This window comes from Coregonus lavaretus, assembly GCF_964263955.1.
Source record: "Coregonus lavaretus genome assembly, chromosome: 6".
Lineage (NCBI taxonomy): Eukaryota > Metazoa > Chordata > Actinopteri > Salmoniformes > Salmonidae > Coregonus > Coregonus lavaretus.
Window position 1 is genome coordinate 26,888,272 of NC_139993.1, and position 27,718 is coordinate 26,915,989.

General features: G+C 45.2%; 1 protein-coding gene across 1 annotated transcript in view; it reads right to left on the reverse strand.

Moving 5' to 3' along the window:
* Positions 1–27,718, reverse strand: part of LOC311130991 (zinc finger protein GLIS1-like) — a gene marked incomplete at its 5' end in the record, with an annotated part of 61,186 nt that overhangs the window by 17,868 nt on the left and 15,600 nt on the right. Inside the window, 2 exons of the mRNA XM_084163827.1 lie at positions 1,966–2,127; positions 24,605–26,045. Coding sequence (XP_084019953.1) covers positions 1,966–2,127; positions 24,605–26,045 — 1,603 coding nt within the window. The remainder of the gene's footprint in view (positions 1–1,965; positions 2,128–24,604; positions 26,046–27,718) is intronic.

Below are 27,718 nucleotides of genomic sequence, written 5' to 3' on the forward strand. Positions count from 1 at the left end.
CATCTAGAATGTCATTGTATGCCCTAGCGTTAAGATTTCCCTTCACTGGAACTAAGGGGCCTAGCCCGAACCATGAAAAACAGCCCCAGACCATTCATCCTCCACCATACTTTATAGTTGGCACTATACATTTGGGCAGGTAGCGTTCTCCGGGCATCCGCCAAACCCAGATTAGTCCGTCAGACTGCCAGATGGTGAAGCGTGATTCATCACTCCAGAGAACGAGTTTCCACTGCTCCAGAGTCCAATGGCGGCGAGCTTTACACCACTACAGCCGACGCATGCCATTCTGCATGGTGATCTTAGGCTTGTGTGTGGCTGCTCGGCCATGGAAACCCATTTCATGAAGCTCCCGATGAACAGTTCTTGTGCTGACGTTGCTTCCAGAGGAAGTTTGGAACTCAATTGTGAGTGTTACAGACGGTTTTTACTCACTCCGTGCTTCAGCACTCAGCGGTCCCGTTCTGTGAGCTTGTGTGGCCTACCTCTTCGCGGCTGAGCCATTGTTGCTCCTAGACGTTTCCACTTCACAATAACAGCACTTACAGATAACTGTGGCAGCTCTAGCAGGGCAGAAATGTGACGAACTGACTTGTTGGAAAGGTGGCATCCTATGACGGTGCCACGTTGAAAGTAACTGAGCTCTTCAGTAAGGCCATTCTACTGCCAATGTTTGTCTATGGAGATTGCATGGCTGTGTGCTCGATTTTATACACCTGTCAGCAACGGGTGTGGCTGAAATAGCCGAATCCACTCATTTGAATGGGTGTCCACATACTTTTGTATATATAGTGCATGTTTTTTCTCTTTCTGTACAGTGGAATATAAGGTGGCCATTAAAGTGAAAGGCGATACGCCTTTTTATTAGTTCTCCATTTGTACCTCGCTCTATTCTGTAAATAACACATTGTTATTCCAAGCCGCTCTCAGCACCACTCATCTCTGCCCTGTTTGTTATTCCTACGCAACGCCACCCCGACACAGACCCGATGAGTGTAGAAAAGAGCCAGTGAGGGAGAAAAAAACACACACAACTTCTTTCTAGTATAAATATCATAGTTGAAAATGATTTTTCCCCAAAGTGCATTTGGCAGGGTGGCGGGCGGCGGAATTAGGCTCTCGGCGGGGCGCTAATGCGCGGCCATCAGCGTCTTGGGCTGGCGGTGGAATTGGCGGTGTCAGTATGGTAGTGAGGCTGGGGGGCTGAGACTGGTTGAGGCCTGTGGACTGTGATAAAGTAGGACGGTGGAAGAGTAACTGAGAAAAAGGAGGAATGAGTAGTGGCTGACTCAGGCTTTCCTTTCCTCTATATACAGTCACTGCTTCCTCCTCTGTAGCAGAGAGAGACAAGGCAAAGCCCTGTCTGAGCCAAACGCTCCACGCTAACCTAACGGCTGCTTATTTCACATACTGTGACTCGAGTCGGACTAATGGAAGTGATATTTTAATGATCTGTAGCGTGTCGGCACCGGCACGGCCTCTGGCTGATGGAGGGAGTGTGGGGCGAGTGAGAACGGCGTGTTACTCACCGACTGATGTTTTGCTAATTGAACTGTGACACTGTCAAGGGATGGAAATGGGCATTGACTCTTTCATGTGTACAGTTCCATTCTCCTTTAAATTTAGTGAATGGCAGCCTTGGAAAGGAAGGGAAATCTAAACAAAAAACTTGTTGACGCTACTTTACATACAAATCCCCCATACAAATACAGGGTCAGAAGTTTGGGGATGCCCATGCACTCCTATAACAAATCAGGTCACCTCTATCAGAGTTCAAATGTCAACAATGGCCCCTCCCACTACTTTTAGGGCCCTCACACCCACAACGAGTGTCAGTGTCTAAAATGAACCTTGACTCAAACCCCTTATAACAGCCCTGATCCATGATCTACAGCAGAAAGGAAGCAGGAGGTAGGAATTGTGGGTAGTAGAACCAGAGTGGAGGCTGTCTCCATGTGTTCTGACCGTGTCCAGGTGAGTGCGCTGGTGCTTGGCCCGGTCGCTGGAGTTGCTGAAAGCTTTCTGGCAGCCGGGGTGCTGGCACAAGTAGGGCTTCTCCCCTGTGTGGCTCCGTAGGTGGATCTTTAGGTTCTCCAGGCGGGAAAAGGCCTTGCTGCAGCCCTCAAACTGCAGGAGAGGATAGGTAAGAGAATAGAAACACACAAACACACACACGCACAAAAACAGACACACACACACACACAGAGAGAGGAAGAGAGAGAGAGAGAGAGAGAGAGAGGAAGAGAGAGAGAGAGAGAGAGAGAGAGAGAGAGAGAGAGAGAGAGAGAGAGAGAGAGAGAGAGAGAGAGAGCGGGGGAGAGATAGATCAATAGGAGAGGAAGGCTGTACAGTAAACAGTGGTACAATGAAGCCACTGTATCCATGTACCTCTGTGACTCAGAGCAGCGCGTGCTCCCACTCTTTCCCCCACTCCCTCTATCAGTCCCTTCCTTACAATGACACCAGGCCATGGAAACTAACAGCTACTGTACCAGCCATGGTCAACATCTTCCATTTTCACATGGGCTGAGCACTTGTGTTTCCACAGACCACTGTAAAAAGCCATTAGTAACCGTATGACATTGATTTAATCCCAAATGGCACCTTTTTCCCTGTTTAGTGCACTACTTTTGACCAGGGCCCATAAAGGAGTACACTATGCAGGGAATAGGGTGCCATTTGGAACTCAGACATTGTCATATGAGCCAGGAACACCTCACATCTGTATTTTACAGATCTAGGATCTTAATTTGAGTGAGTTTGCTACAGCAGGAAAATAATCCTGCAGCAAGACAAAATGTGAATTATTATGTGGATTATAATTAATAGCGTTTGGTAAATTTTTCTTAAGGGAAAATCAAGTCTGAAATTTCAAAGTGGAAATTACAAACTTCTGAATCCTTTTTAAACCTGAAATACACTACAAGTTTTAAATTTCCTGCATTGCAGGAAAGTTCTTCTGCAACAGGGTGACCAAATTAAGATCCTACATCTGTATATACATACAGTGCCTTCGGAAAGTATTCAGACCCCTTGACTTTTTCCACATTTTGTTAGGTTACAGCCTTATTCTAAAATTGATTAAATTGCTTTTCTCCCTCACCAATCTACATACAATACCCCATAATGACAAAGCAAAAACAGGTTTACAAAAATGTTTGCAAAAAAAAAGAAAGAAAAATAAACTTTAATAAATAAATAAAATCAAACTTTATTTGTCACATGCGCCGAATACAACAGGTGTAGACCTTATCGTGAAATGCTTTCTTACAAGCCCTTAACCAACAATGCAGTTCAAGGAAGAGTTAAGAAACTATTTACCAAATAAACAAAAGTAAAAAATAACAAAAAGTAACACAATAAAATAACAATAACGAGGCTATATACAGGGGGTACCGGTACTGAGTCAATGTGTGGGAGTACAGGTTAGTCGAGGTAATTTGTACATGTAGGTAGGGCTAAAGTGACTACACATAGATAATAGACAGCGGGTAGCAGCAGTGTATAAACAAATGGGGGGGTGTCAATGTAAATAGTCCGGGTGGCCATTTGATTAATTGTTCAGCAGTCTTATGGCTTGGGGGTAGAAGCTGTTAAGGAGCCTTTCGGTCCTAGACTTGGCGCTTCGGTACCGCTTGCCGTGCTGTAGCAGAGAGAACAGTCTATGACTTGGGTGACTGGAGTCTTTGACAATTTTTTGGGCTTTCCTCTGAAATATCACATTTACATAAGTATTCAGACCCTTTACTCAGTACTTTGTTGAAGCACATTTGGCAGCGATTACAGCCTTGAGTCTTCTTGGGTATAACGCTACAAGCTTGGCACACCTGTATTTGGGGAGTTTCTCCCATTCTTCTCTGCAGATCCTGTCAAGCTCTGTCAGGTTGGATGGGGATCGTAGCTGCACAGCTATTTTCAGGTCTCTCCAGAGATGTTCAATCGGGTTCAAGTCTGGGCTCTGGCTGGGCCACTCAAGGACATTCAGAGACTTGTCCCGAAGCCACTCCTGCATTGTCTTGGCTGTGTGCTTATGGTCTAGTCTCCCAGTCCCTGCCACTGAAAAACATCTCCACAGCATGATGCTGCCACCACCATGCTTCACCGTTAGGAATCGTGCAAGATTTTCTCCAGACGTTACGCTTGGCATTCAGGCCTAACAGTTGATGCTTGGTTTCATCGGAATCTGGTTTCTCATGGTCTGAGAGTCTTTAGGTGCTTTTTGGCTAACTCCAAGCGAGCTGTCATGTGCCTTTTACTGAGGAGTGGCTTCTGTCTGGCCACTCTACCATAAAGGCCTGATTGGTGGAGTGCTGCGGAGATGGTTGTCCTTCTGGAAGGTTCTCCCATCTCCACAGAGGAACTCTAGAGCTCTGTCAGAGTGACCATCGGGTTCTTGGTCACCTCCCTGACCAAGGCCCTTCTCCCCAAATTGCTCAGTTTGGCCGGGAAGCCAGCTCTAAGAAGAGTCTTGGTGGTTCCAAACTTCCATTTAAGAATGGTGGAGGCCACAGCTTGGGTACCTTCGATGCTAAAGAATGTTTTGGGTAACCTTCCCCAGATCTGTGCCTCGACACAATCTTGTCTCAGAGCTCTACGGACAATTCCTTCGACCTCATGGCTTGGTCTGACAAGCACTGTCAACTGTGGGACCTTATATAGACAGGTGTGTGGCTTTCCAAATCATGTCCAATCAATTGAATTTACCACAGGTGGACTCCAGTCAAGTTGTAGAAACATCTCAAGGATGATCAATGGAAACAGGATGCACCTTAGCTCAATTTCGAGTCTCATAGCAAAGGGTCTGAATACTTATGTAAATAAGGTATTTCTGTTATTTATTTTTAATAAATTTGCTAAAATCTCTAAAAACCTGTTTTCGTTTTGTCATTATGGGGTATTGTGTGTAGAATGCTGAGGATTTTTTTTATTTCATCAATTTTAGAATAAGGCTGTAACGTAACAAAATGTGGAAAAAGTCAAGGGGTATGAATAATTTCCGAAGGCACTGTACCTACTAGTGTTACTACAACTTGCTATGTAGCTACTGGTGAGGCTACAGTGCAGGGACACTATAGTAAGCCCATACTACCTAGAGACAGGTAGTGGGGTGCATACTACCTAGAGACAGGTACTGGGTTGCAGGAGAAAGGACGTAGTATATGAGGGTAGATGAACTAGATAAGTGGCATTGAGTGTAAACAAGCCCATTACATCTGATCTTGACTGGCCACTCAGCCCATTTTATCCTATCCACTCAGCCAATGAACACCACAGATTTGCTAGCACACCCATTATTCATGAGTCTGCTCGCATATCCTCCCCCGTTCATCAACACAAACACAGCTGATTGGCCGAGACAGTGGCCATCCTCCTCCTCCTCTATGCATGTTACTGTATACAGCCATTAAGTGTATGGCGCATCACTGTAAATGTAGAGTACAGTACACCTCAATGTAACCTATATCCCGCTCCATTAATCTGCCTTAACTATTCACGGAGACTCGCGGCTATGATTAGCCTGACATCAATACCAGTCATGGCTGCCATGATGGTCCACAACAATGAGAGCCTTTGGGGCTACTGAGGAGCATCGCATCAAGGCCCTTTCCGGTACAATTACTTTCCTGTTACCCTATCTGAGGGCTCTGCCGGCTCCGCCTCCCTGGCCATTATGCATCGATCAGGGGCGTGGACACATACACATGCGTGCGAGCGAACGCACACACACACGCACACACACACATGTAGGGAGAGGACTAGCGGGTCGTCTCACTCTGCGGCCTGGGCAGCAGTGAAACCTGACATGAAGGAGCTGCTCTCTATTGTCCCCTGACCTTTAGTGAAGCCTCTGCGTGTGTGTGTTGTGTGTGTGTGTGTGTGCATGAATGTGTGTGTGTGTGTGTGTGTGTGTGCGAGCTGGGTTGGGGAGTGTCGGGTTACGCCCAAGGAGAGAGACACACCATTCTTTTAATGGCCCTTCAGTTCTGATCTGAGCTCAATGCTCATACATTACCTCCTTCATTCACTCACAGCACAGGCAGGAAGGGCCCTCTATTCACAGCCCCCTCCATTTAATATGGACGAAACCTAAGCCTGTCATGGTAGAGCTGGGTCAGATGACCTAGGTTGTGTGTGTGTGTGTGTGTGTGTGTGTGTGTGTGTGTCCATGCCTGTCTAAATGTTCTATTCAAACATAAAAAAAATTGACCAGAAGATTCCTTTGTCTCATCACCCTCACATAGCTTACTATTCAGCACAACAGCTCCGTACTTAGCAACCCCATAAAGACTCATGTTTATGTTGTAATAAGTGGACACCTTAAAGCTGTTAACACACACACACACACACACACACACACACAGCCATAGTGGCAGTCGTTTGGATTGTAGAAAGGGCAAGGAGAAATATCACACAGAAGACCAATGTCACATGATCCGGCATGTAGTGTACAATAGATTTCAGCACACCGATGTCATGAGATCGCCCCACCATGCTGCATCAACACAGGGCAGAGAAATGTGCCTACTCAGGCCTCCTCGATCGGAGGGCTTGGAAAACATCTAAAAGTGTCAGACCACACAATACACACTGGAGCCATATTATTCTAGAGGCAGGGTAATCAAATGTATAGAGGAGAAGGCCACTATACTAGCATGCCAGTCCTGACAGACACATACTACTCTTGAAATACGGGGCCGAACATTTGAGTTTGGAAAACAAATATAAACCTTATTGACGGGCCAATATGTGTATTTATGTATAAGGGAAATAATCCGTCTTTCATTCTTTCTTTAACGTAATACAAATTTGAGGCTAAATGAGAGTTATAGGTCCGTGGAGAAAAGCGTGCTAATCGCGTAGAGCCGGATATTAGTGCTCGAGGTCGGCTGGCAGTGAGACAGTGTCTGTGTCCCAAATGGCACCCTTTCCCTACATAGAGCCCTATTGGCCCTGGTCAAAAGTAGTGCACTATAGAGAATAGGGCGCCATTTGGGATGCTGCCAGTGAGCGAGAAGTTTCCCTGCCTGTTGTGAGCCTACTACCACCGCTGGGCATGGGCACATTATTCACAGGACATTGGTTTACTGACTGGCTCATAGAGCATTTACTATGCATGGTCAGGTGTTGCTAACCTGACAGTCAAAATGGCACCTTTTAGTGTAGTGGGTTACTAGGAAGGTGTCGGCAAAGTCTAAAGCAGGACTGGGGCATAGGTTGAAATTCTACAGCATGCGTATAACTTTTCTGCTGTGTGAGAGCTAACAATTTGGTTGTTTATTTTTCTGAAAAATGGATGAGCATAGAAGTAAAACAGGATGACAAGGTAGAGGGTATGGGTGGGAAGGCCTGGAGCCAGCCAAGGTGTCGAACCCACACAGGACAGCTTCAGCTTCTCCTAAACACACCTTTGATATTATTTGTGAAAACAGTTTAGACGCTAATCACATGAATTGCTTTAAACATGTTTGGCTTTCCCCTCTGAATGATTGGTTCTAAGGTAAACGGGCACGATAACCACACGAAGGGAGCGGACGAGCAGGGCCTGAGCCGCGTTTGACACTGTCTCACTCTGAGAGGGCGGCTCGGGCAGCTCGGTAAACATTGGGGTGACGGTGGGTTCTGACATGGCTGAGGGGCCGGCAACCGATCACAACAGACAGCTTATGGGCCCAGAGAGCTGGGCTGTGAAGGTGCAGCGAGCTTGAGGCCTTCATGGGAAATGACTTCTGACTGGCAAAGAGAAGCCCAAACAGTTGGCCGCCTAAATGGCCGCAGTGTATCGCTAACCTCCAAAAAGGAGCTCATTAGAAAGAGCCTGACTGAGATGCCTGAGATGATCGAAACAAACCGCCCGTTTATTGCGTGGCGTTGGGGGGAAAAAGCTGCTGCTGACATCTCAGACATAATTCTGATGGAAAGTCTTGAGAAAGAGAGAGAGAGAGAGAGAGAGGGAGAGAGAGAGAGAGCGAGAGAGAGAGAGAGAGAGAGAGAGAGAGAGAGAGAGAGAGAGAGAGAGAGAGGGGAGAGAGAGAGAGAGAGAGAGAGAGAGAGAGAGAGAGATTAAACAAAACAAGAGTTTTCTCAAGAGGTTCAGTTCTTTAGAAATGTACTGTATCTGACTGTATCGGTCTGAGGTCATGTAAGCGAAGGCCTCACCTCCTCAATGTGTTTTTTGTGCGGAATAACTTTTTTAAGTTCTTTCTCTCGACAGCTATAGTCTCCAGTGTTGCTGATGACAGGAGGGAATCCTTTGATATCTGTGAAACCCCAGGACCTTGTCATGTTTCTGGCCTGCTCTCACCACCACCACCCGTTTGACTGGAGGCTTCTGACTAATGATGAGAGAAATGGGATTAAAATGTTTGGCTGCTAACTAGCATGAAATCCCTATTACTCATATTGAGAGGCCCTTCAGTAAAAGCAATAGGTATTCTGGGGCTTAACGAGGCCCACCAGTTTTCCGCTTTGATTAATTTTTGCTAATGCATCGAGGCTCCGTAATTGCCTAAGCTTCTAGCAAGGTGAAGTGTTCTCTTGTGGCCAAATCTGGGAATCCAACACACCGCCACAGAATAAAACCCTAGATAAGAAGTTATACTGGTTGCTTTTCAGTATTATTCTAATCAGATTTTTTTTTTTAAAGGTACTGGAAGTGTATTCGTTTATCACAAGGTACCTTTTTATACGCTGACCGACGAGGAAAACCACCAACACTTCAGGATCTGTTCAGCTGAGGAATGCTGGAGCGGAGCGCTCAGGCTGCGGCTCGAGGAAACATGTGCGTTTAATCTGCCTGCTTCCAAATGCCCCGTGGCAACCACAGCAAAGAGCAGAAAAACGTAAATGGATGAAATTATATCCATATGATTCAACGAGACAGCTAAGGAGAGGCAGGTTTCTCATGTGCTTCGTCAAGGTACCAAATTAAAGCCAGCTTCGCTAAAACATTTGCATTACATAGTTTACACATATCATTTCCACAGCCAAGTGGGACCCCTTTTAGCAGCCAGGATCATCTGTTGCGAATAGGGGACCTAATTTGAATCAAAGACAGGGGATGATTTTATTTCTCCTTTCCATTTGTCAATGTTGGATTGAGATGAATTCACACACACTTTACTTTGTTTTTCTTCTGCGTCATTCCCCCTTATCCTCAGCCCAAACTCTCACAGCACTTGATTTATGAATGGTGAGATATCAGTACATACACACACAGAGTGACTAAGGCAGGACTGTTGTCCAGATGGAACCGAGTGAGCGAGCGCTGCCGAAGCGACAGCTCGCTCAGCCGATAAATTGGTGGAAGGAAGTAGTCATGTAAATGACTAAAGAAATTGCTCCGATCAGCCATTTTGTACTCACACCGGCCCGCATAGTTTAGGGCAGATGAAAAAGTTTGTGAATGGTATCGTCTACAACAGGAAGCATTCCTATGATCACTAAATTAGGCATCCAGCATAATGGCCCACCAGCTGCTCTCTGCCACAACAAGGGGTTGCGTCCCAAATGGCACCCTATTCCAGATATAGTGCACTACTTTTGACCAGAGCCCTATGGACCTTGGTCAAAAGTAGTGCACTATAAAGGGAATAGGGTACCATTTGGAATGAATGCTAGCACTTTTGATGGAGATTGAGGGGGAACTATATGATGGATTTGAACCCTTGTTGCTATGGGAGACTGGTATAGAACGACTTATAGAACTACTTTGGGTAAGTCTGGCTCCAGAATTCATGGTGAGTCAAGTCGTCATGGAAGCACTTAACCTGTTGAGACTCAGGGGCCTGCGTTCACATATGTACCAGCTTCCAGGCCCTGTATTACATTAGAGAGCTAAGATGTGATTTCATCGTGATCGGGGCATCGCTGGGTTTATGGCCCAGTTTGAGAGGGAGAGGAAAGTGGGGTCACACGCGTACCATAATATAGTACAGCCCTTCTCTCTTTGATAAAATAAAACGGGAAAAGGATATATCTTTATTTGCTGATCTGATGACCTTCATTGTTAGCGTTCAACCGCAACTATTCATTCCCAAGCCGAACATCCTGTTTCCACATAAAAGCGAAAATGCGCTCAATGTGCCATTGGTTCAGTGGCACACCTTGTCTGTGTGTTACCTTGAAACTGGCCCGTGTTCATTCGTACCCCCCTGTATGAAAACAGACTAACTGTGCAGGAGTTCCCATTGAAATGCACTCAACTTCCAACACAAATGGGGTCACGTTTCAGTGACCAACCGCATCCATATTAATGCGTTTAAATGAGATTGGACAATGTTTAGACTGCACCAGTCCCAAAGCCTTAACAGTAGTAGGGTTTTTTGGCAGACTTCGATGTTACAGGGCAGAACTTGACTTTTATCTCATGGTTGCGCCAACAAACAAAAAACATCTGAAGGGTTTTCTGAAATGTCATTCCATTTGAGATTGAGAGAAGTTCAGTTGGAGGGCTTGTGTATTGGTTACAGCCAGAGTCTTATATTTAGGAGCTCTTATATTTTTCTCAATGTAAGGCTCTGGTTACAGCAATGAAGATAGGTAAAAGAAAGACTTTGGTTTTGGTGGACGAAAATCATTCAGGATCTTTACTCCCGTGAATAATCTTTCATTGAGAGGTGATTGAAACCTCATTATTCAGAGTTGTTGCGCCATGACTGTGTTTCATTGAGCTGTATCGCTCCCTCTCTGATAACTGGCCCTGTGTTTACCCTAGCTGCCCTAACCATTTCTAATAGCTAATTAGAGTGTATTACACAGCCCTGGTGCCATGACCATTAGTAGACCATCAAGGCATTAATTATAAACCTTTTCGCCGTAACTCGAACCCCCAGAGTGAGGGGACGTTAGTGAAAATCCTTAACACGATATGTGCTTTGAGCCGGCTGCTGGACTGATGTTACTCCCAGTCAATACAGTATCATCTGTGACAGGTCTGAGAGCAGCATCCTCTCTCCTCTCTCTGCCAACCTGGGCTCAATCTGTCCAGGACCTCTCACTCACACCTGCTTCCATTCCCCTTGCACCTCTTCTCTCCTCTCCACACCCCTTTCTGGGCAAAGCTCCTCTTCCTCCAGGCTTTAGTCGGTTCCACAATGGGGACTGTTATACAAGTGGATGGATTCAGACGCCTATTAGATGGCTGTTATGACCAGTAAAGGATGTGCAATTATTACAGGCAATCCACCATTTATTGTTTCATTTATTAGTTGATTGCTTTGATTCTTTTTCTACCATATTGTTTTATGTTAAAGCAGCTTGACTCATGCTGGACCTCTCTTAATTCAATCAACCCTTTCTTCATCTCTTGAATCCCTCTCTCCTTCCTCCCATGTACCTCTGACGGTAGTCTCTCCTGCGTCATCCATCTATCCCTAACTCCGAAAAAGTATGAAAACGTATGCACTCACTAATGTACACTGTAGCCCTCTCTCCTTCTCCCTCTCTCAATCCCTCTCTCTCTCTGTACCCTTCTCCCTTTTTGGCAAACTGCTCCTTGTCCACACAACAAAATAAACATTTCAGAGGCGCTGCGTGCTGCCAAGCCAAACGCCTTGACGCCACAGGCACCATAATATTCAGAGAGAAAACATTCGCTGCGAAATTGAACAATAGATCAAGATGGCATTGTGATCACCACCCACCACTATCCCAGCACTATCCCAGCACTATCCCAGCACTAGCCCACCACTAGCCCACCACTAGCCCACCACTAGCCCAGCACTAGCCCACCACTACCCCAGCAAGGCGAAGAGGCAAAGAAAGAGAAAAGGCATTTTGCGCAACTAACAGTCCCTCGGAAAGAGATCGAACAGCGAACAGCGGGCGGCCATCATTCACTCTGCTGGAGAATGTCCAGACCACTAGAGTCTTCTGGGTAATGGAGAATGGAGCGGCGGCTGCCCAAGACGTGGTGAAACTGAACTGCTAACGGTGCCCTCTCGGTTTGTTCAGTTCTTAGTGTGCCAAAGTCTCTTGTCTTCTCTCTCTGGGCATTGGGAGTCCAGTTTCACGGCTGGCTGTGATATATTAACGTGCAACCGGCGTTCAATGTGTCAGTCCTTATCAAGGCTCAAGTATATCACCCCGCATTCACACTTCAGCAGATATCCAAGCATTCACTTCTGAATAAATCAATTCATATCATAATTTCAGTAAGTGGTCAATCCCTATTCACCAGCAATCTGCATTACTGATGCCTGGCTGCAAACACATTCATTTAAGTGCAAAAACAGTTTGTGTTCCTGAGCAATTACTTTGGACAAACGCAACCTGCCAACTGCAGGAATTGTGAGGTTCCAGTGTTCCGATTGGTATTCCACAGTAAACGTTTTTATATTTATGGAATATTTTCCATGACATTTCTCATCAGACACTTGTTTATGTTAGCCGTAATATGAGTCTGGGCCTGGCACTTGCTGGCCGCACACCGTGGCCACACAATGTTTTTTCACATGCAATATCCATTAACAGTACCATCGGTGGACCAAATTGTGCATGACCTAATGTAAATCTTGGCTTTATCCCTTTAAAATATGAAACTTGGCACATCAGCAACACTGATTTTGGTTTCATTTTGCTCTGTGAAAAGGACAGAATGCAATCTGAAAGGAATCGAACTTAATTGTTGTTATTACAGAAACCAAAGCTAGCATAAGACAGGAGAAACAATAAAAAGTTCCCAGACTTATCCTTAATTCTGTACAGAAACAAAACCAGTGGTTATAAATCCAGCATAAACCTTTTACATCTATGTTAAACTAATTCCGAGGCTGAACTGATCAAATGTGAAACACATGTTTGAAGTTGTACAGGATCCTTTTCTGAAGACTGTTTAGCGTCACTGGAGGGGTGTAAAACTCTATTGGAGGAATGTAAATCAGATGTCTACCTATAGAACTCTCTGGTTCTGACTAAACAAAGCCAGTAGCACCAAACAATGGGGTCTTAACAACGCCACAACACAGCAGGTGAAACATTCTAGGCGCCGGTGTCATGACAAAATTCTCCACTATGACAAAGTGTACCCCATCTCCAGGGAGGTTACTGTGATGTCATTTCTCTCTCTCTCTCTCTGTCTCTCTCTCTCTCTCTCTCTCTCTGTCTCTCTCTCTCTCTCTCTCTCTGGTCAAAGGTTTGTAAAATTCCGAGAACTTTCAATAAATTCCCTGGTTTTCCAGAAATCCTGGTTGGAGTTTCGGGATTTCCTGCTTATTCCCTCCTGATTCCGGAATCCTCCAACCAGGATTTCGGGAAAACAGTTCCCAGAATTTTGCAACCCTACTTTGGTCTCTCTCTCTCTCTCTCTCTCTCTCTCTCTCTCTCTCTCTCTCTCTCTCTCTCTCTCTCTCTCTCTCTCTCTCTCTCTCTCTCTCTCTCTCTGTCTCTCTCTCTCTCTCTCTCTCTCTCTCTGGTCAAAGGTTTGTAAAATTCCGAGAACTTTCAATAAATTCCCTGGTTTTCCAGAAATCCTGGTTGGAGTTTCGGGATTCCTGCTTATTCCCTCCTGATTCCGGAATCCTCCAACCAGGATTTCGGGAAAACCAGTTCCCAGAATTTTGCAACCCTACTTTGGTCTCTCTCTCTCTCTCTCTCTCTCTCTCTCTCTCTCTCTCTCTCTCTCTCTCTCTCTCTCTCTCTCTCTCTCTCTCTCTCTCTCTCTCTCTCTCTCTCTGTCTCTCTCTCTCTCTCTCTCTCTCTCTGGTCAAAGGTTTGTAAAATTCCGAGAACTTTCAATAAATTCCCTGGTTTTCCAGAAATCCTGGTTGGAGTTTCGGGATTTCCTGCTTATTCCCTCCTGATTCCGGAATCCTCCAACCAGGATTTCGGGAAAACCAGTTCCCAGAATTTTGCAACCCTACTTTGGTCTCTCTCTCTCTCTCTCTCTCTCTCTCTCTCTCTCTCTCTCTCTCTCTCTCTCTCTCTCTCTCTCTCTCTCTCTCTCTCTCTCTCTCTTCTCTCTCTCTCTCTCTCTCTCTCTCTCTCTCTCTATCTCTGTCTCTCTGGTCTCTCTCCCTCTCTCTCTCTTTCTGGCGAGAGCTCTGATACAGCTCTGTGGTGCATCTCCATTATAACAGGCAGAGTGAAGGCATGACAGCGTAAACAGACAGAGCCTGTAGGGAGTGTGGACAGCCTCATTGGCCTGGAGGACTGAACACTTTCCTGGGGAACGCTCCCAGCTCTAATTGCCCCGCTGGATTCCAGCTGTGAGTCAGCGTTACAGAGCGCAATGTTCTGCCAATGCTACGAACGCTATAAAAAAGCTCCCAAATATGGATCACATTCACATTCACAATGTACCAAATCACTTTCAGATACATCACACAGCGTATTGAGTTGATTCTGGGCTGAGGTCTTTGGGGATGACATAAGTTTTATACAATGATACAACTAACTCTCTTCTATTTTCCTTCTGGCCTCAAAACCACTGAACACTACAGTGCATATGTCAACATAACCCCACCACATAACACATTTTATTTCAATCCATTAAAAAATGCTAACATCCATCCTTCTCTCTCGACAGTACCAGTGTCTGTACTGTAGCTACTTTACATTAGTTGCTGGCCCGGAGCGACACTGGATCCTGGTCTGACTCTGGAGTCTGGTCTGAGTAGAGGCGTAGTCCAGGGGCTGTGGTCTGGCGGCCCTGGCTATGAGGCAGACATGGTCTGGGTCTGGAGGGGGGCATATAAAGGTGTCTCTTGTTGCTCTGTTTATTGGGAGATGTGACGGCGGTCAGGCTAGGCGAGGTAGATGATGTTTCTCTGGGCTCAGAGGTTTGTGTGATGCGTGTCCCACTGACACCCAGACCCCCAGCTACATCAATACCTCAACAACACCCACTCCATCTGGGGGTACTGAGAGATTTACCTCTGTCCACATACTGTTCACACACTGTCCCACACACTCCCAACAGGCCCGACTCACACACTGCGGTTCACAGGGAATGTTTGCGGAATGGCTGCTGCTCGGTCACAAATTGTGTCTCATCAGTCAGTACAAAACGAGGCTAGTGTTGCATAGGGAGTACTACGCTCGAGAAAGCAGAGGTATATTTTTATTTTCCTGGTAAACTGCCTCCAAATGTTTCCATAATTAGCTTGTCTGTCCTGAGGATTTAAATGGTTTACAAGCAAGGCCCCATGTTTCATATGGCCCTTGACACTACAGCATTAGAGAACCCAAAGTGCTGTGTTTGGAAGCGTTAGAAACTGTGGCTGCATCCCAAACGGCAACCTATTCCCTATATAGTATACTACTTATGACGAGAGCCCTATGGGAACCCTATGGGACCTAGTCAAAATTAGACTGCCATTTGGGACTAGGGTGCCATTTAGGACGGTGCCGTATCAGAGTGGATCTGGTCTAATGAGGCCCATTACCTCAGAGGGAGATCCCAGAACACATGTTAGACCAGTGTTCTACAACAGTCCTGTTCAGGTTCCCATCCATCCCTCCGAGATCCCAGGAACGTGCCTGGACAATAGACCCTGAACACGGCTCCGTTCGTCTCTCCTATGTATTAGTAAACTGATCTGGCCCACTGGCGAGGTTAAACTGATTAAGGGCTTGGATGGAACACAATTATGACACAACCACTGCGCTATGTTAGAGTCAAGCCTCTCAACTTCAGCCCGGTCGATCAGGTTTCTGATACAAAACCGTGATTAAATGTTAAGGAAATTACAAACTCAAAATGTTGCATTCCAGACAAATGTAATTAGGGTATCGCATATAGTGGCTCGTCCATGCTTTGATACCTGGTTACGCACTCTGAGACAGGGGAGCTGGTTCACTGCATCTCTAACTTTGTTTCACTGTGGCTTCATAACACTTTCATCTGTGTCAGCTGTAATGAAATGAAATATAAAAAATGACTATTGAGGCTCTTTATTTGTGGTCGTAATCATGGTTCAGCAATATACAGTGAGGGAAAAAAGTATTTGATCCCCTGCTGATTTTGTAAGTTTGCCCACTGACAAAGACATGATCAGTCTATAATTTTAATGGTAGGTTTATTTGAACAGTGAGAGACAGAATAACAACAAAAAAATCCAGAAAAATACATGTAAAAAATGTTATAAATTGATTTGCATTTTAATGAGGGAAATAAATATTTGACCCCTCTGCAAAACATGATTTAGTACTTTGTGGCAAAACCCTTGTTGGCAATCACAGAAGTCAGACGTTTCTTGTAGTTGGCCACCAGGTTTGCACACATCTCAGGAGGGATTTTGTCCCACTCCTCTTTGCAGATCTTCTCCAAGTCATTAAGGTTTCGAGCCTGACGTTTGGCAACTCGAACCTTCAGCTCCCTCCACAGATTTTCTATGGGATTAAGGTATGGAGACTGGCTAGGCCACTCCAGTACCTTAATGTGCTTCTTCTTGAGCCACTCCTTTGTTGCCTTGGCCGTATGTTTTGGGTCATTGTCATGCTGGAATACCCATCCACGACCCATTTTCAATGCCCTGGCTGAGGGAAGGAGGTTCTCACCCAAGATTTGACGGTACATGGCGCCGTCCATCGTACCTTTGATGCGGTGAAGTTGTCCTGTCCCCTTAGCAGAAAAACACCCCAAAGCATAATGTTTCCACCTCCATGTTTGACGGTGGGGATGGTGTTCTTGGGGTCATAGGCAGCATTCCTCCTCCTCCAAACACGGCGAGTTGAGTTGATGCCAAAGAGCTCGATTTTGGTCTCATCTGACCACAACACTTTCACCCAGTTCTCCTCTGAATCATTCAGATGTTCATTGGCAAACTTCAGACGACCCTGTATATGTGCTTTCTTGAGCAGGTGGACCTTGCGGGCGCTGCAAGATTTCAGTCCTTCATGGCGTAGTGTGTTACCAATTGTTTTCTTGGTGACTATGGTCCCAGCTGCCTTGAGATCATTGACAAGATCCTCCCGTGTAGTTCTGGGCTGATTCCTCAACGTTCTCATGATCATTGCAACTCCACGAGGTGAGATCTTGCATGGAGCCCCAGGCCAAGGGAGATTGACAGTTCTTTTGTGTTTCTTCCATTTGCGAATAATCGCACCAACTGTTGTCACCTTCTCACCAAGCTGCTTGGTGATGGTCTTGTAGCCCATTCCAGCCTTGTGTTGGTCTACAATCTTGTCCCTGACATCCTTGGAGAGCTCTTTGGTCTTGGCCATGGTGGAGAGTTTGGAATCTGATTGATTTATTGCTTCTCTGGACAGGTGTCTTTTATACAGGCAACAAGCTGAGATTAGGAGCACTCCCTTTAAGAGTGTGCTCCTAATCTCAGCTCGTTACCTGTATAAAAGACACCTGGGAGCCAGAAATCTTTCTGATTGAGAGGGGGTCAAATACTTATTTCCCTCATTAAAATGCAAATCAATTTATAACCTTTTTGACATTCATTTTTCTGGATTTTTTTGTTGTTATTCTGTTTCTCACTGTTCAAATAAACCTACCATTAAAATTATCGACTGATCATTTCTTTGTCAGTGGGCAAACGTACAAAATCAGCAGGGGATCAAATACTTTTTTCCCTCACTGTATATATAAAAAAAACGATTTAGATCCAGACCCAAATGACTACAGGGAGAAAGAGAGAGAAAGAGAGAGAGAGAGAGAAAGAGAGAGAGGAGAGAGACCTGACTGGATTGCATTACTGTAAAGAGATTGACTGGAAAACTTTTATGGCCTGACAAGAACTTGGCCTGGCCTATTCGACAAGGAAAACAAGCAAGATCCATCTATTTCCAGGCCTTTCATTGCCATGCCAAAACATCAGTCTCAGACCATTTCTGCCAGCAGTTTCATCATACTAATATATGTATCGCATATGGTCAGTGTTTCTCTACTATTAGCATGACGCCCGAGACATCCAAGTGGCACATAGGATCTGACAGATGGCAGAAGATAACGATGGCATGACATTATGGCTTCATTGCACCAATGGAATAAATGGAATAACCATTGGACATGGTTGACCATGGGCTTGATTGATAAGAAATTGGGAGGGTGGGTAAATATGATTGACAGCAGCCAGTGACGCTCTGAACCCACAGTCATACAGCGGTGGTAATCATGGGTTGACACTGTCATTCCAGATACACCGCAGACGGTTACTGTGGGCTCCTATTGCTTTGTGCTCTGAATTCAATTACTCTGGGCTTTCAAATTCTAGGCCAGCTATCAGAACTCAAGATCCCCATACAATTATCCATTTAGTCCTGACATGTAGAAAAAGCCTCCTCTCTCCCCTTTTGCTTCTGAGTATTCATGTTTAACTGCGCCATACAGAGTTCTCCCTCCCCTTCTCCTCCAGTACAGAGTGTGTGGGACTCTGTGAGCGCTGAGCTTGCTCATGCCTACAGACCTGGCCGTCTGGGTTAAAATTCGGAATCATATGTCTTCATTGCAGGTAGCTGCTACCGGGCCAGAGTCCCAGCCTCTGAAAGATTGCGCTGGCTAAGCAGTCCAGACAGGCCGGAGTGTCAGCGGCTCGTACTGGTACAAACACATTAATATCAACGTCAGTCGCCGCCTGCGCCCTGCGCCCAGACGGCTCCGGTTTCAGGACAGTGTTCAGGGGAAAAGTCGGGTCATGTGTAGAACCTCAGTTTTAATTAGCTAATGGCACTCGCCGTTTCATCTCCTGTGTCGGAGCTGATTGCTCACAAAAGACTCCATTTACCCGGAGAAAACACCACGCCATCTTGGCAACGGAAGCTGCTGTATGTCTCAACGTCTGCTTCTGGGGGATTTGGCCACTCTCTTCCAAAAATCAGTCTAATAAATCTAAATATATATGTTTGCTGGTTTCACACCTGTGAAAAAAATAGGAAATTCCATGATCTATGCTTTTTTTCCAGCAGGTCCCTGGCTGACTGCAGTAAATTTTCCTTCAGCCTATGGTGGTGTGTGTGTTAAGAGAGGGGTTTCATTAAGCAGGTGAGGTGGTGGCTGGGGTGTGTTTTATCATTATGACGTGGGTGGCTCGTTGCAACTCTGAGTTCTCAATTTGGAGGGTAAAATACCAAATGTGTTCTTAAAGTAAAATGGGTAACACTATTTTATTGTTGACAGAAATTACCAGGTATTTACTTGGAAAGTACATGGTAAAATGGTAATTACATCTGCCCTAATTCTTTTGAGGTGGCACTGATGGCCATATACAATATCTTTGAATTAATTAAAGAAACCATATATTCTATTTTATTCTACAAATTGACACTGGTCCCCTCAGTTTCAATGGGCATTATGCCTCTGGCCCTAACAGACACTCAAAAGCCTCCACACACCTGAAAAACATTGATGGAAGGCACAGAGTTATACAGTGCCTTCAGAAAGTATTCATACCCCTTAACCTTTTCCACATTTTGTTGTGTTACAAAGTGCGATAAACCTTTATTTAATTTTTTAAAAATTCAACAATCTACACAAAATACTCTGTAATGTCAAAGTGGAAGAAAAATTGTAAAAATAAAACACTAATATATCTTGATTAGATAAGTAATCAACCCCCTGAGTCAATACATGTTAGAATCCCCTTTGGAAGTGATTACAGCTGTGAGTCGTTCTGGGTAAGTCTCTAAGCGCTTTCCACACCTAGATTGTGCAACATTTGCCCAATATTTTTTCAAAATTCTTCAAGCTCTGTCAAATTGGTTGTTGATCATTGCTAGTCAACCATTTTCAGGTCTTGACATAGATTTTCAAGCAGATTTAAGTCAAAACTGTAACTCGGCCACTCAGGAACATTCACTGTCTTCTTGGTAAGCATCTCCAGTGTAGATTTTGCCTGTGCTTAGCTCCATTCCGTTTCTTTTTTATCCTGAAAAACTTCACAGTCCTTAACGATTACAAGGATACTCATAACATGATGCAGCCACCACTATGTTTGAAAATATGGAGCGTGGTATTCAATAATGTGTTGTATTGTATTTGCCCAAACATAACACTTTGTATTCAGGACAAAAAGTTAATTTCTTAGCCAATTTTCTTGCAGTATTACTTTAGTGCCTTGTTGCAAACAGGATGCAGGTTTTGGAATATTTGTATTCTGTACAGGCTACCTTCTTTTCACTCTGTCAATTAGGTAAGTATTGTGGAGTAACTACAATGTTGTTAATCCATCCTCAGTTTTCTCCTATCACAGCAATTAAACTCTGTAACTGTTTTAAAGTCACCATTGGCCTCATGGTGAAATCCTTGAACGGTTTCCTTCCTCTCCGGCAACTGAGTTAGGAAGGATGCCTGTATCTTTGTAGTGACTGGGTGTATTGATACACCATCCAAAGTGTAATGAATAAATTCACCATGCTCAAAGGGATAATTAATGTCTACCTTTTTTAATTTTTACCCATCTACCAATAGGTGCCCTTCTTTGCGAGGCATTGGAAAACCTCCCTGGTCTTTGTGGTTGGATCTGTGTTTGAAATTCATGCTCGAATGAGGGAACTTACAGATAAGTGTATTTGTGGGGTACAGAGATGAGGTAGTCATTTAAGAAATCATGTTAAACACTATTATTGCACACAGAGTGAGTCCATGCAACTTGTTATTTGACTTGTTAAGGAAAGTTTTACTCCTGAACTTATTAGGCTTGACATAACAAACAGGTTGAATACTTATTGACTCAAGACATTTCAGCTTTTCATTTTTAAATAATTTGTAAAAATGTCAAAAAACGTAATTCCACTTCGACATTATGGGGTATTGTGTGTGGGCCATTGACAAAAAATCTCAATTGAATCCATTTTAAATTCAGGCTGTGACACAACAAAATGTGGAAAAAGTAAAGGGGTATGAATACTTTCTGAAGGCACTGTAGGTTAAAGAGTAAACTGAACCACAATGAGTTATATGGTAAGTATCTAAAAGATAACTTGACTCAGTCAACTTCTCAGGTAAGTCACTGAAAGAATTGAGGGAGGCACAAGCAAATCCTTAACAGGCCTTCTCAACATTCATATAGTCCAACATTGTGCAATACTTTCAATGGACAGGATTTCAAAAAATGTCATACAATTTTGCCATTCAGCTAATCTGAGGAGACTTGGAGAGAACCAAGTAAAGAACCAAATGCAAGTTACGGTTCTACATGGTCCAGCATGACGTGTCTCATCAAGTTCTATATTATATAGGGTTTAGATGAATTTTATCTGAACTTCAGGGTACAGAGTGGAGCTATCTGACTCAGAGACATTCAATCCGCAGGACCGTCTCGATATAACCCACTAAGTTATCAAAGCCTGTGACTATGTCAGGGCTCCGGTCGCTGGATATATTTTTAATATTTATGCAGACAAGATAAAAAAATGTCATGAACTAAAACAACACTCCGAATTAGGCATGAAACACAACAGGATATTGCAGAGAGATTATGCAATTTCCTTTTCACCCGTGTGTCCCTGCCTGCCAGACTACTATACAACAGCCCTGGGGCCTGCATTAATTGTAAGGGGGGGGGGGACTTTACAAGTTCTCCGAACTCAACGTTTACAGATGGAGCCGCAATTTTTATGTGGGACCGCGTTAAACATAGCCAGGTACGGACAGTGACAAGCGAGAGGTCGGAGTATGACTTTGTGTTGTGATAATGACTTTTTCCTGCCAAGACACCGCATGAAACAAATGCTGTGCAGCTGGAGGAGGCTGGAGGAGAGGGGAGTGTTATGCTTGGATGTGAGCGCAGCTCCAATTCATGAGCGCCCACTGGAATCTGCCGCTGGAAAGATAATAAAGGAATTAGCTGGGGGGAGGGGGGGGGGGGTTCTGGAGCATTTGGTCCTAAATCAAAATGTCTCATCTGTTTCCTCTGTGCGAATAGCTGGAATTCCTAAATGCCTTTGTCTATTGCATGAGTGCAGCAAACACAACAGGCATCATTCAAACGCTTTCTGACTGCAGTGGTCACAGACGCATAAGGGCTAAATAAAGATACTAAATAAGATACAACAACATATACACACACATACTGTACGTATAAATGCACACACACTACAAATCATAGCCCACATTTGTGACAAATTATGGCAGGGATCTATCTCCATAGTATTGCACATGTATGGCCACACACTCTCAACCATCTGCAAACACAAACTCATTGCCTCAGACACATGCAAAACACGTGCACACTTTCGTCCACTTTATCTAAGGCTTTCTGTAGAACTATGAATCTAAATACATACTCATTAGAAGTGTTTATGCAAGTCTGAATACATTTCAAATTTCTGTTTTTGTTCAGTTTGAGAACTGAGTGTTACAATCCAACATGGATAGAATCAATACCTTCTATTATAGGGGTTAACAGAAATTAACGTAAGTGTGTGTGTGCGTGCGTATGTGTGTGTGTGCGTGTGTGTGTGAGCGTGTGTGTGTGTGCGTGCGTATGTGTGTGTGCATGTGTGTGTTTGAGGCCTTGCTGAGGTCTGAGTGATTAGGAGGCTGGGATGTGTGGCCTGGGCCCGCAGACACACACACACACACACACACACACACACACACACACACACACACACACACACACACACACACACACACTGCCTCCCGTCCCGAGACAGAGTCCAGCGGCTCCATTACACTGAGGCGAATTGTTCTAGTGTTAGCATCTGGTAAGCATCTCCCCACACAAACACACACATACATTTATACATACATTTATACAGTACATACACATACATACACTCCGCCTATTTCCCTTCCTGTCCTACGTGTCACCAAACTGACAACAGTGACAGAGTTTGAGACACACCCAGGGTATACTGGAATGAACAGTCACAAGAGAAGAAAAATGTAAGTGTTTAATGTATACGCAACACTCTCTGAAAAAACAAAACCAACAGCTGGACCAAAACACAGGGAATTATTCCCAGAACTCCGTAGAATTCCCAGAATTCGCTTCAAAAATCCATGTGGTACTATACAGTACAGAGTTGAGAGAAGATTCACAACCTGAGCACATTTTCAGCTACAACATGCACATACACTAACGCATGATGGCTCTGAGGAATTTATTGTAACTTACAGGGCTCACTATCAATTCAAATACTACACTACTCATTCACGTAAAAATTCCCATAAAATGTAGCTAACAATGTAAAGCAGTGTTAAGTGTTAATTTAACACTTAAACACTAACTGCATTTAATTTAACACTTAATTTTAACACTTGCCAATTTTCACACTTCCACAATAATGAGCAGCCAGTAAATTATACAAAATATTATTTTATTTTTGTATATATCGCCTGGATTTCATAACAAATAAATAGAGATAAAACAGGTCTTTTTGTGGTGTTAGGCTTCGATCATATTGCACAATAATAATTATATTTTGGACGGTTTTCCTAGAATGAGGAAGAACATTTCTGACAGGGGTTGGGTGAAACTCTGAATTGAGCAAGACGAGAGATTTTACCATCCATCCCTCTGCTTCGTAGCCACTTCTTCCACTAGGCTACTACATATTTCCCTGTGTTTGGTTTGGATAAAAAAGCCAATTCACTTAAAACTTGTGGGACAGCTAAACATTTAAACCTTCCATTTAAAGGGATCAAGTGTATGCATTGTTTGGTTATGTTAACCAGATGTCTTGGTTTTTCATGATCTGAAACCCTTCTTAAACATGACATCGCCATACACAAATTGTGGACTAATTGTGTATTTGGACTAAATCATTCTTAAGGTTGGAGGGCTTTTTCCATTTGCTAAGGGATGCTGGGGAGTGACAGTTTGATGTTGATTAGTGTGTTGACTTGTGGAAGTGGAGAGTTTTACCTGTAAAGAATACAACCACAAAGCTATTTATACAGCGACAAGCTATTCGGCTGCAATTATAACGCTTTTCTTCAATGGAAAATGTGTGCTTGAAACATTCTGCAAAAAATACTATGACTACAAATATATCCATTTTCAATAAAAACTATTCTGATTTTATAATGAAAAAGAATTAGCAATGAAAAAATGATCAGTCTTGCTTTTAGAAACAATGCATCCTGTTGATGTAGATGTTTCCTTGAATCACAATCGAACAACAGTCTCTGAGGATATTTTAAAAATGTGTTTACTTCTACCACACTAACCCTAACCCTACTCACCCAACAACTGCTGCACATTTTTGGTTGGACACGAACCAATTTCAACGAAATACCAAATAAGAACTATATTAGGAACTACTCTATCATCAATGCAATCCAGAAAAAGCTCCACCTGTTCATGTTTTATACATGTACACAGCAGCTCCAAAATGTATGTTTAAATAAAAGCTCTCTTGGCCTGCTCTGTGGAAACTAGAAAAAGTCCTATGGAGGGACACAATCATACTGGTTGCACAAGCTGGGAAGTGTCAATTTCACACAGTAAATATACTGTGGTCACAGAAATGGAACCTACATTATAACGGACCATAAAAAAGCCTTCCATTGGTTCCATTCAGAAAAGTGGGCTGTGAACAACATTGACTGCTGACACCAACCGTAATGGCTTGGTTCTGTACTCAGGGTGGGGAATTACTAGAATGGCATGGGTACATTCAACATGGCCGCCGGCACACCCATCAAATTTACTTGAATGGGGATTTCCCTTCTATGAATTATATTTCTATGGTGGGGAGAGGGACTCACCATACACTTGTTGGGCTTCTCTCCCGAGTGGACCCTCATGTGGATGAGGAGCTTGTAGCGGGCATTGAAGGGCTTGTAGCGGCGGATGCAGCCGGCCCAGAAGCAGGTGAACTCCTCCCCTTTGCGCTGGTCGATGTGCACCTTCTCGATGTGCCTCACCAGCTCCTCCTGCTGCTCGTACGCCACACTGCAGTCAATCCAGCGGCAAACCTGCTTGTCGCTGAGCAGCCCACCGTCCTCTCCCCCGACGGGGCTCAATGTCTTGAGGCCCAAGAGGAGAGAGGATGAAGATGTGGTGGACTGGTTCTGGAGGTGTAGCAAGCCCCCTGGGCTTGGGCCCCCGTACTGGTGCAGGTGGTAGGGTGGGGGCATGGAGGACCGTGGGGGGGCAGGGTGGTGGGGATGAGGGCGGAGGTGGCTGGCAGCAGTGCGGCCAGTCAGGTGGTTATAATGGTGGTGATGGTGGTAGTGGTGCTGAAAGAGCTCCTCCTCACTGGGAGAGAAGTCATCTAGAGGCTCCTGTTTCAGAGCTCCTCCACCGGCCCTCTGACAGCCCTCCAGCATAGACACGTTCCCAAGCAGGCCTCCCGTCATCAGGGCCCCACTCATCAGCAGCCCCAGCCCCTCAGAGCCTGCTCCTCCTCCACCTCCACCCCCTGGCCCCGGCTGCATGGAGCCGGGCTCCTCACACAGCCCCTGGCCCTGGTTCTGCTGCTCCGGCTCCAGAGACGACACGGAGGAGGAGGAGGATGAGGAGGAGCCCGAGGAGAGGGACAGCAGGCAGGCGGCAGGCGAGGGCAGCTGACAACTCTCCTGCGAGAGGTTCTGCTGGGGGCTTCTGCACTGCTGGGGGGGCGGGGGCTTGCGGGGGGCAGCCCGGGAGGAGAAGCCGCCGCTGGGCTGGGGTGAGGGGTTTGTCCGGAGCCCGTTGACGCAGGCCACCACGGACATCTGGGAGGAGCAGATAATGGCGGTGATATCGATCCCCTCTGTGGTGGTGACGACGGCGTTTGCGACGGCGCTAGCGTTACTGCTGGCAGTGGCGGACTGGGAAGCCAGGGACAGGCAGCGTCTTTTCAGGCTGCTAGTGGTGAGCAGCCGCGCTGAATGACGGGAGCCGCCAGGGGACAAAGACAGCGGGGAGGAGCCATCTTCATTATTAAACGGGTACGCCGAGTCTGCCGATAGAGCGCTGCCTAAGCCACTGCCACCGCCGCATCCACCGAGAGGACCCTCCATCTCCCCCCGCCGGACCCCCATGCTTCCCCTGCTGCTCTGGAAAGCACCGTGGATTGTGGTGGGGACCCCTGGTCCCTGGGAGATGTTGTAGCCCATGGAGGCCTCCTGTTTGATGGGATAGGGGAGAGGAAGTGCCCTGGCCCCATTGGAGCTGCCGCAGCCTGGGTCGGGAGAGGCCAGTGATCTCTGGAAGGCAGAGGACCTGTAGAGGGGAAAAACACACGGCAGGGAATCTGAGCAGAGCGAGGCTATTAGGACAACACAGGGGAGAATATGAGCACTATTAGCCGCCCGCTGTTGATAGATAAAGGCCAAGGCTGTCTGGGTCCTGCCAAGTCATCCTTCCCACATGCTGCAGCTTTCAGTCCTCGCACAACAGCAAGGCTGTGAGCTGCAGACCTGGCCTAGAGTGGGCTCTCTTCTCTCTCTCTCTCTTTCTCTCTCTCTCTCTTTCTCTCTCTCTGTCTTTCTGCTCTCTCGCTCTGCTCTCTCTTGCTCTCTCTCTCTTTCTCTCTCTACAAAAACAACATCTCATCCCAGAGAGCCCCCATAGAACTAAAAGTCTTAGTCAGAGGGTCTAACAACCACTTCACACAGACAGAGAACTTTCAGAGAGAAATGGAAGGTTAGTTAGAGTGACTTGTGGTGTCCCTTTCAAAACAGGGCAGCATCCACCAGCAGCAGATGATCCGGGAGTGATTTCATGAATAAATGAAAGGGGACCTTGAGCCCTGTGAGCAGTTATGAATGGGCATTTATGGCTAAGAATAGGAGAGGGGGCAGATAGAGAGGATAGAAGGAGAGGCGATGGATGGGGCTTCTTGTGTGTCACTAGTCTGACAGGCTTTGATGACACAAAGGGGTTAAACCTAAGCCTACATGTTGGGATAAATAGGAGTCAGCTGGTTTGTTGGATAATGGCGGCCTGTGAAGGGTCAGCGTTTACAATACTGTGTATTATGGTGGGAATCTTGCCCCCGGTGAATGGGGAGCCAGGTCGTATTTCTCCATGCGTTGCTGTGATGTCCTACATAATAATTCCTGTCAGTTCGCTCATTATGGATTTTGTGCAAAGCTCTTGAGTGATGTGAGAAGGCCCCTCTTTCTTTCTCTCCTGTCTCCATGAAGGAATTGTCTTTGTCCTCTCTCTCTCTCTCTCTCTCTCTCTCTCTCTCTCTCTCTCTCTCTCTCTCTCTCTCTCTCTCTCTCTCTCTCTCTCTCTCTCTCTCTCTCTCTCTCTCTCTCTCTCTCTCTCTCTCTCTCTCTCTCTCTCTCTCTCTCTCTCTCTCTCTCATCGCTCTTTCTACCGTTCTCTCGACGCACACTAGGGAAAAGTGCTAACGCTAGCTGCCTGGCTAGATAGAGCCAGAGCCTGACTTTTTCGTAGTCAATAAAGAGTGTGTAAGAGAGAGAGTCCCCCCTTTCTTTCATGAGCGATATTTCCTGTTTGGCTGTAGCGATGGCATTCAGAGACAATATGGGAGAATTGAATGTCTGTCCAGAAGCACTTTGGAGTGTATAGAGGCCAGAGAGGGTGATAGGAATATTTATTGGACCAGTCAATAGATAGTTAAGTATCATACCTGCCTCCTCTATGAGAAATGTCATTACATGCTATAGGTAATTACATTTGACAGATAAAGTTCACATTTATACAGGGACTATTATCACCGTCATTACCTGCGTAGAATGATTACTATTCATTTTATCAGTATGATAATATTATTAGTGTTAATACAACAGTATAACATGTACTGCTAACATCATTTCAGGTGTTTAACAAACACAAATAATCTGATCAACAGAAACAATCAACAGACAGCTATACTGTTTAAGTCCTGTATTGTCCCCTATATTGCTGGTATTCTTGTCAGA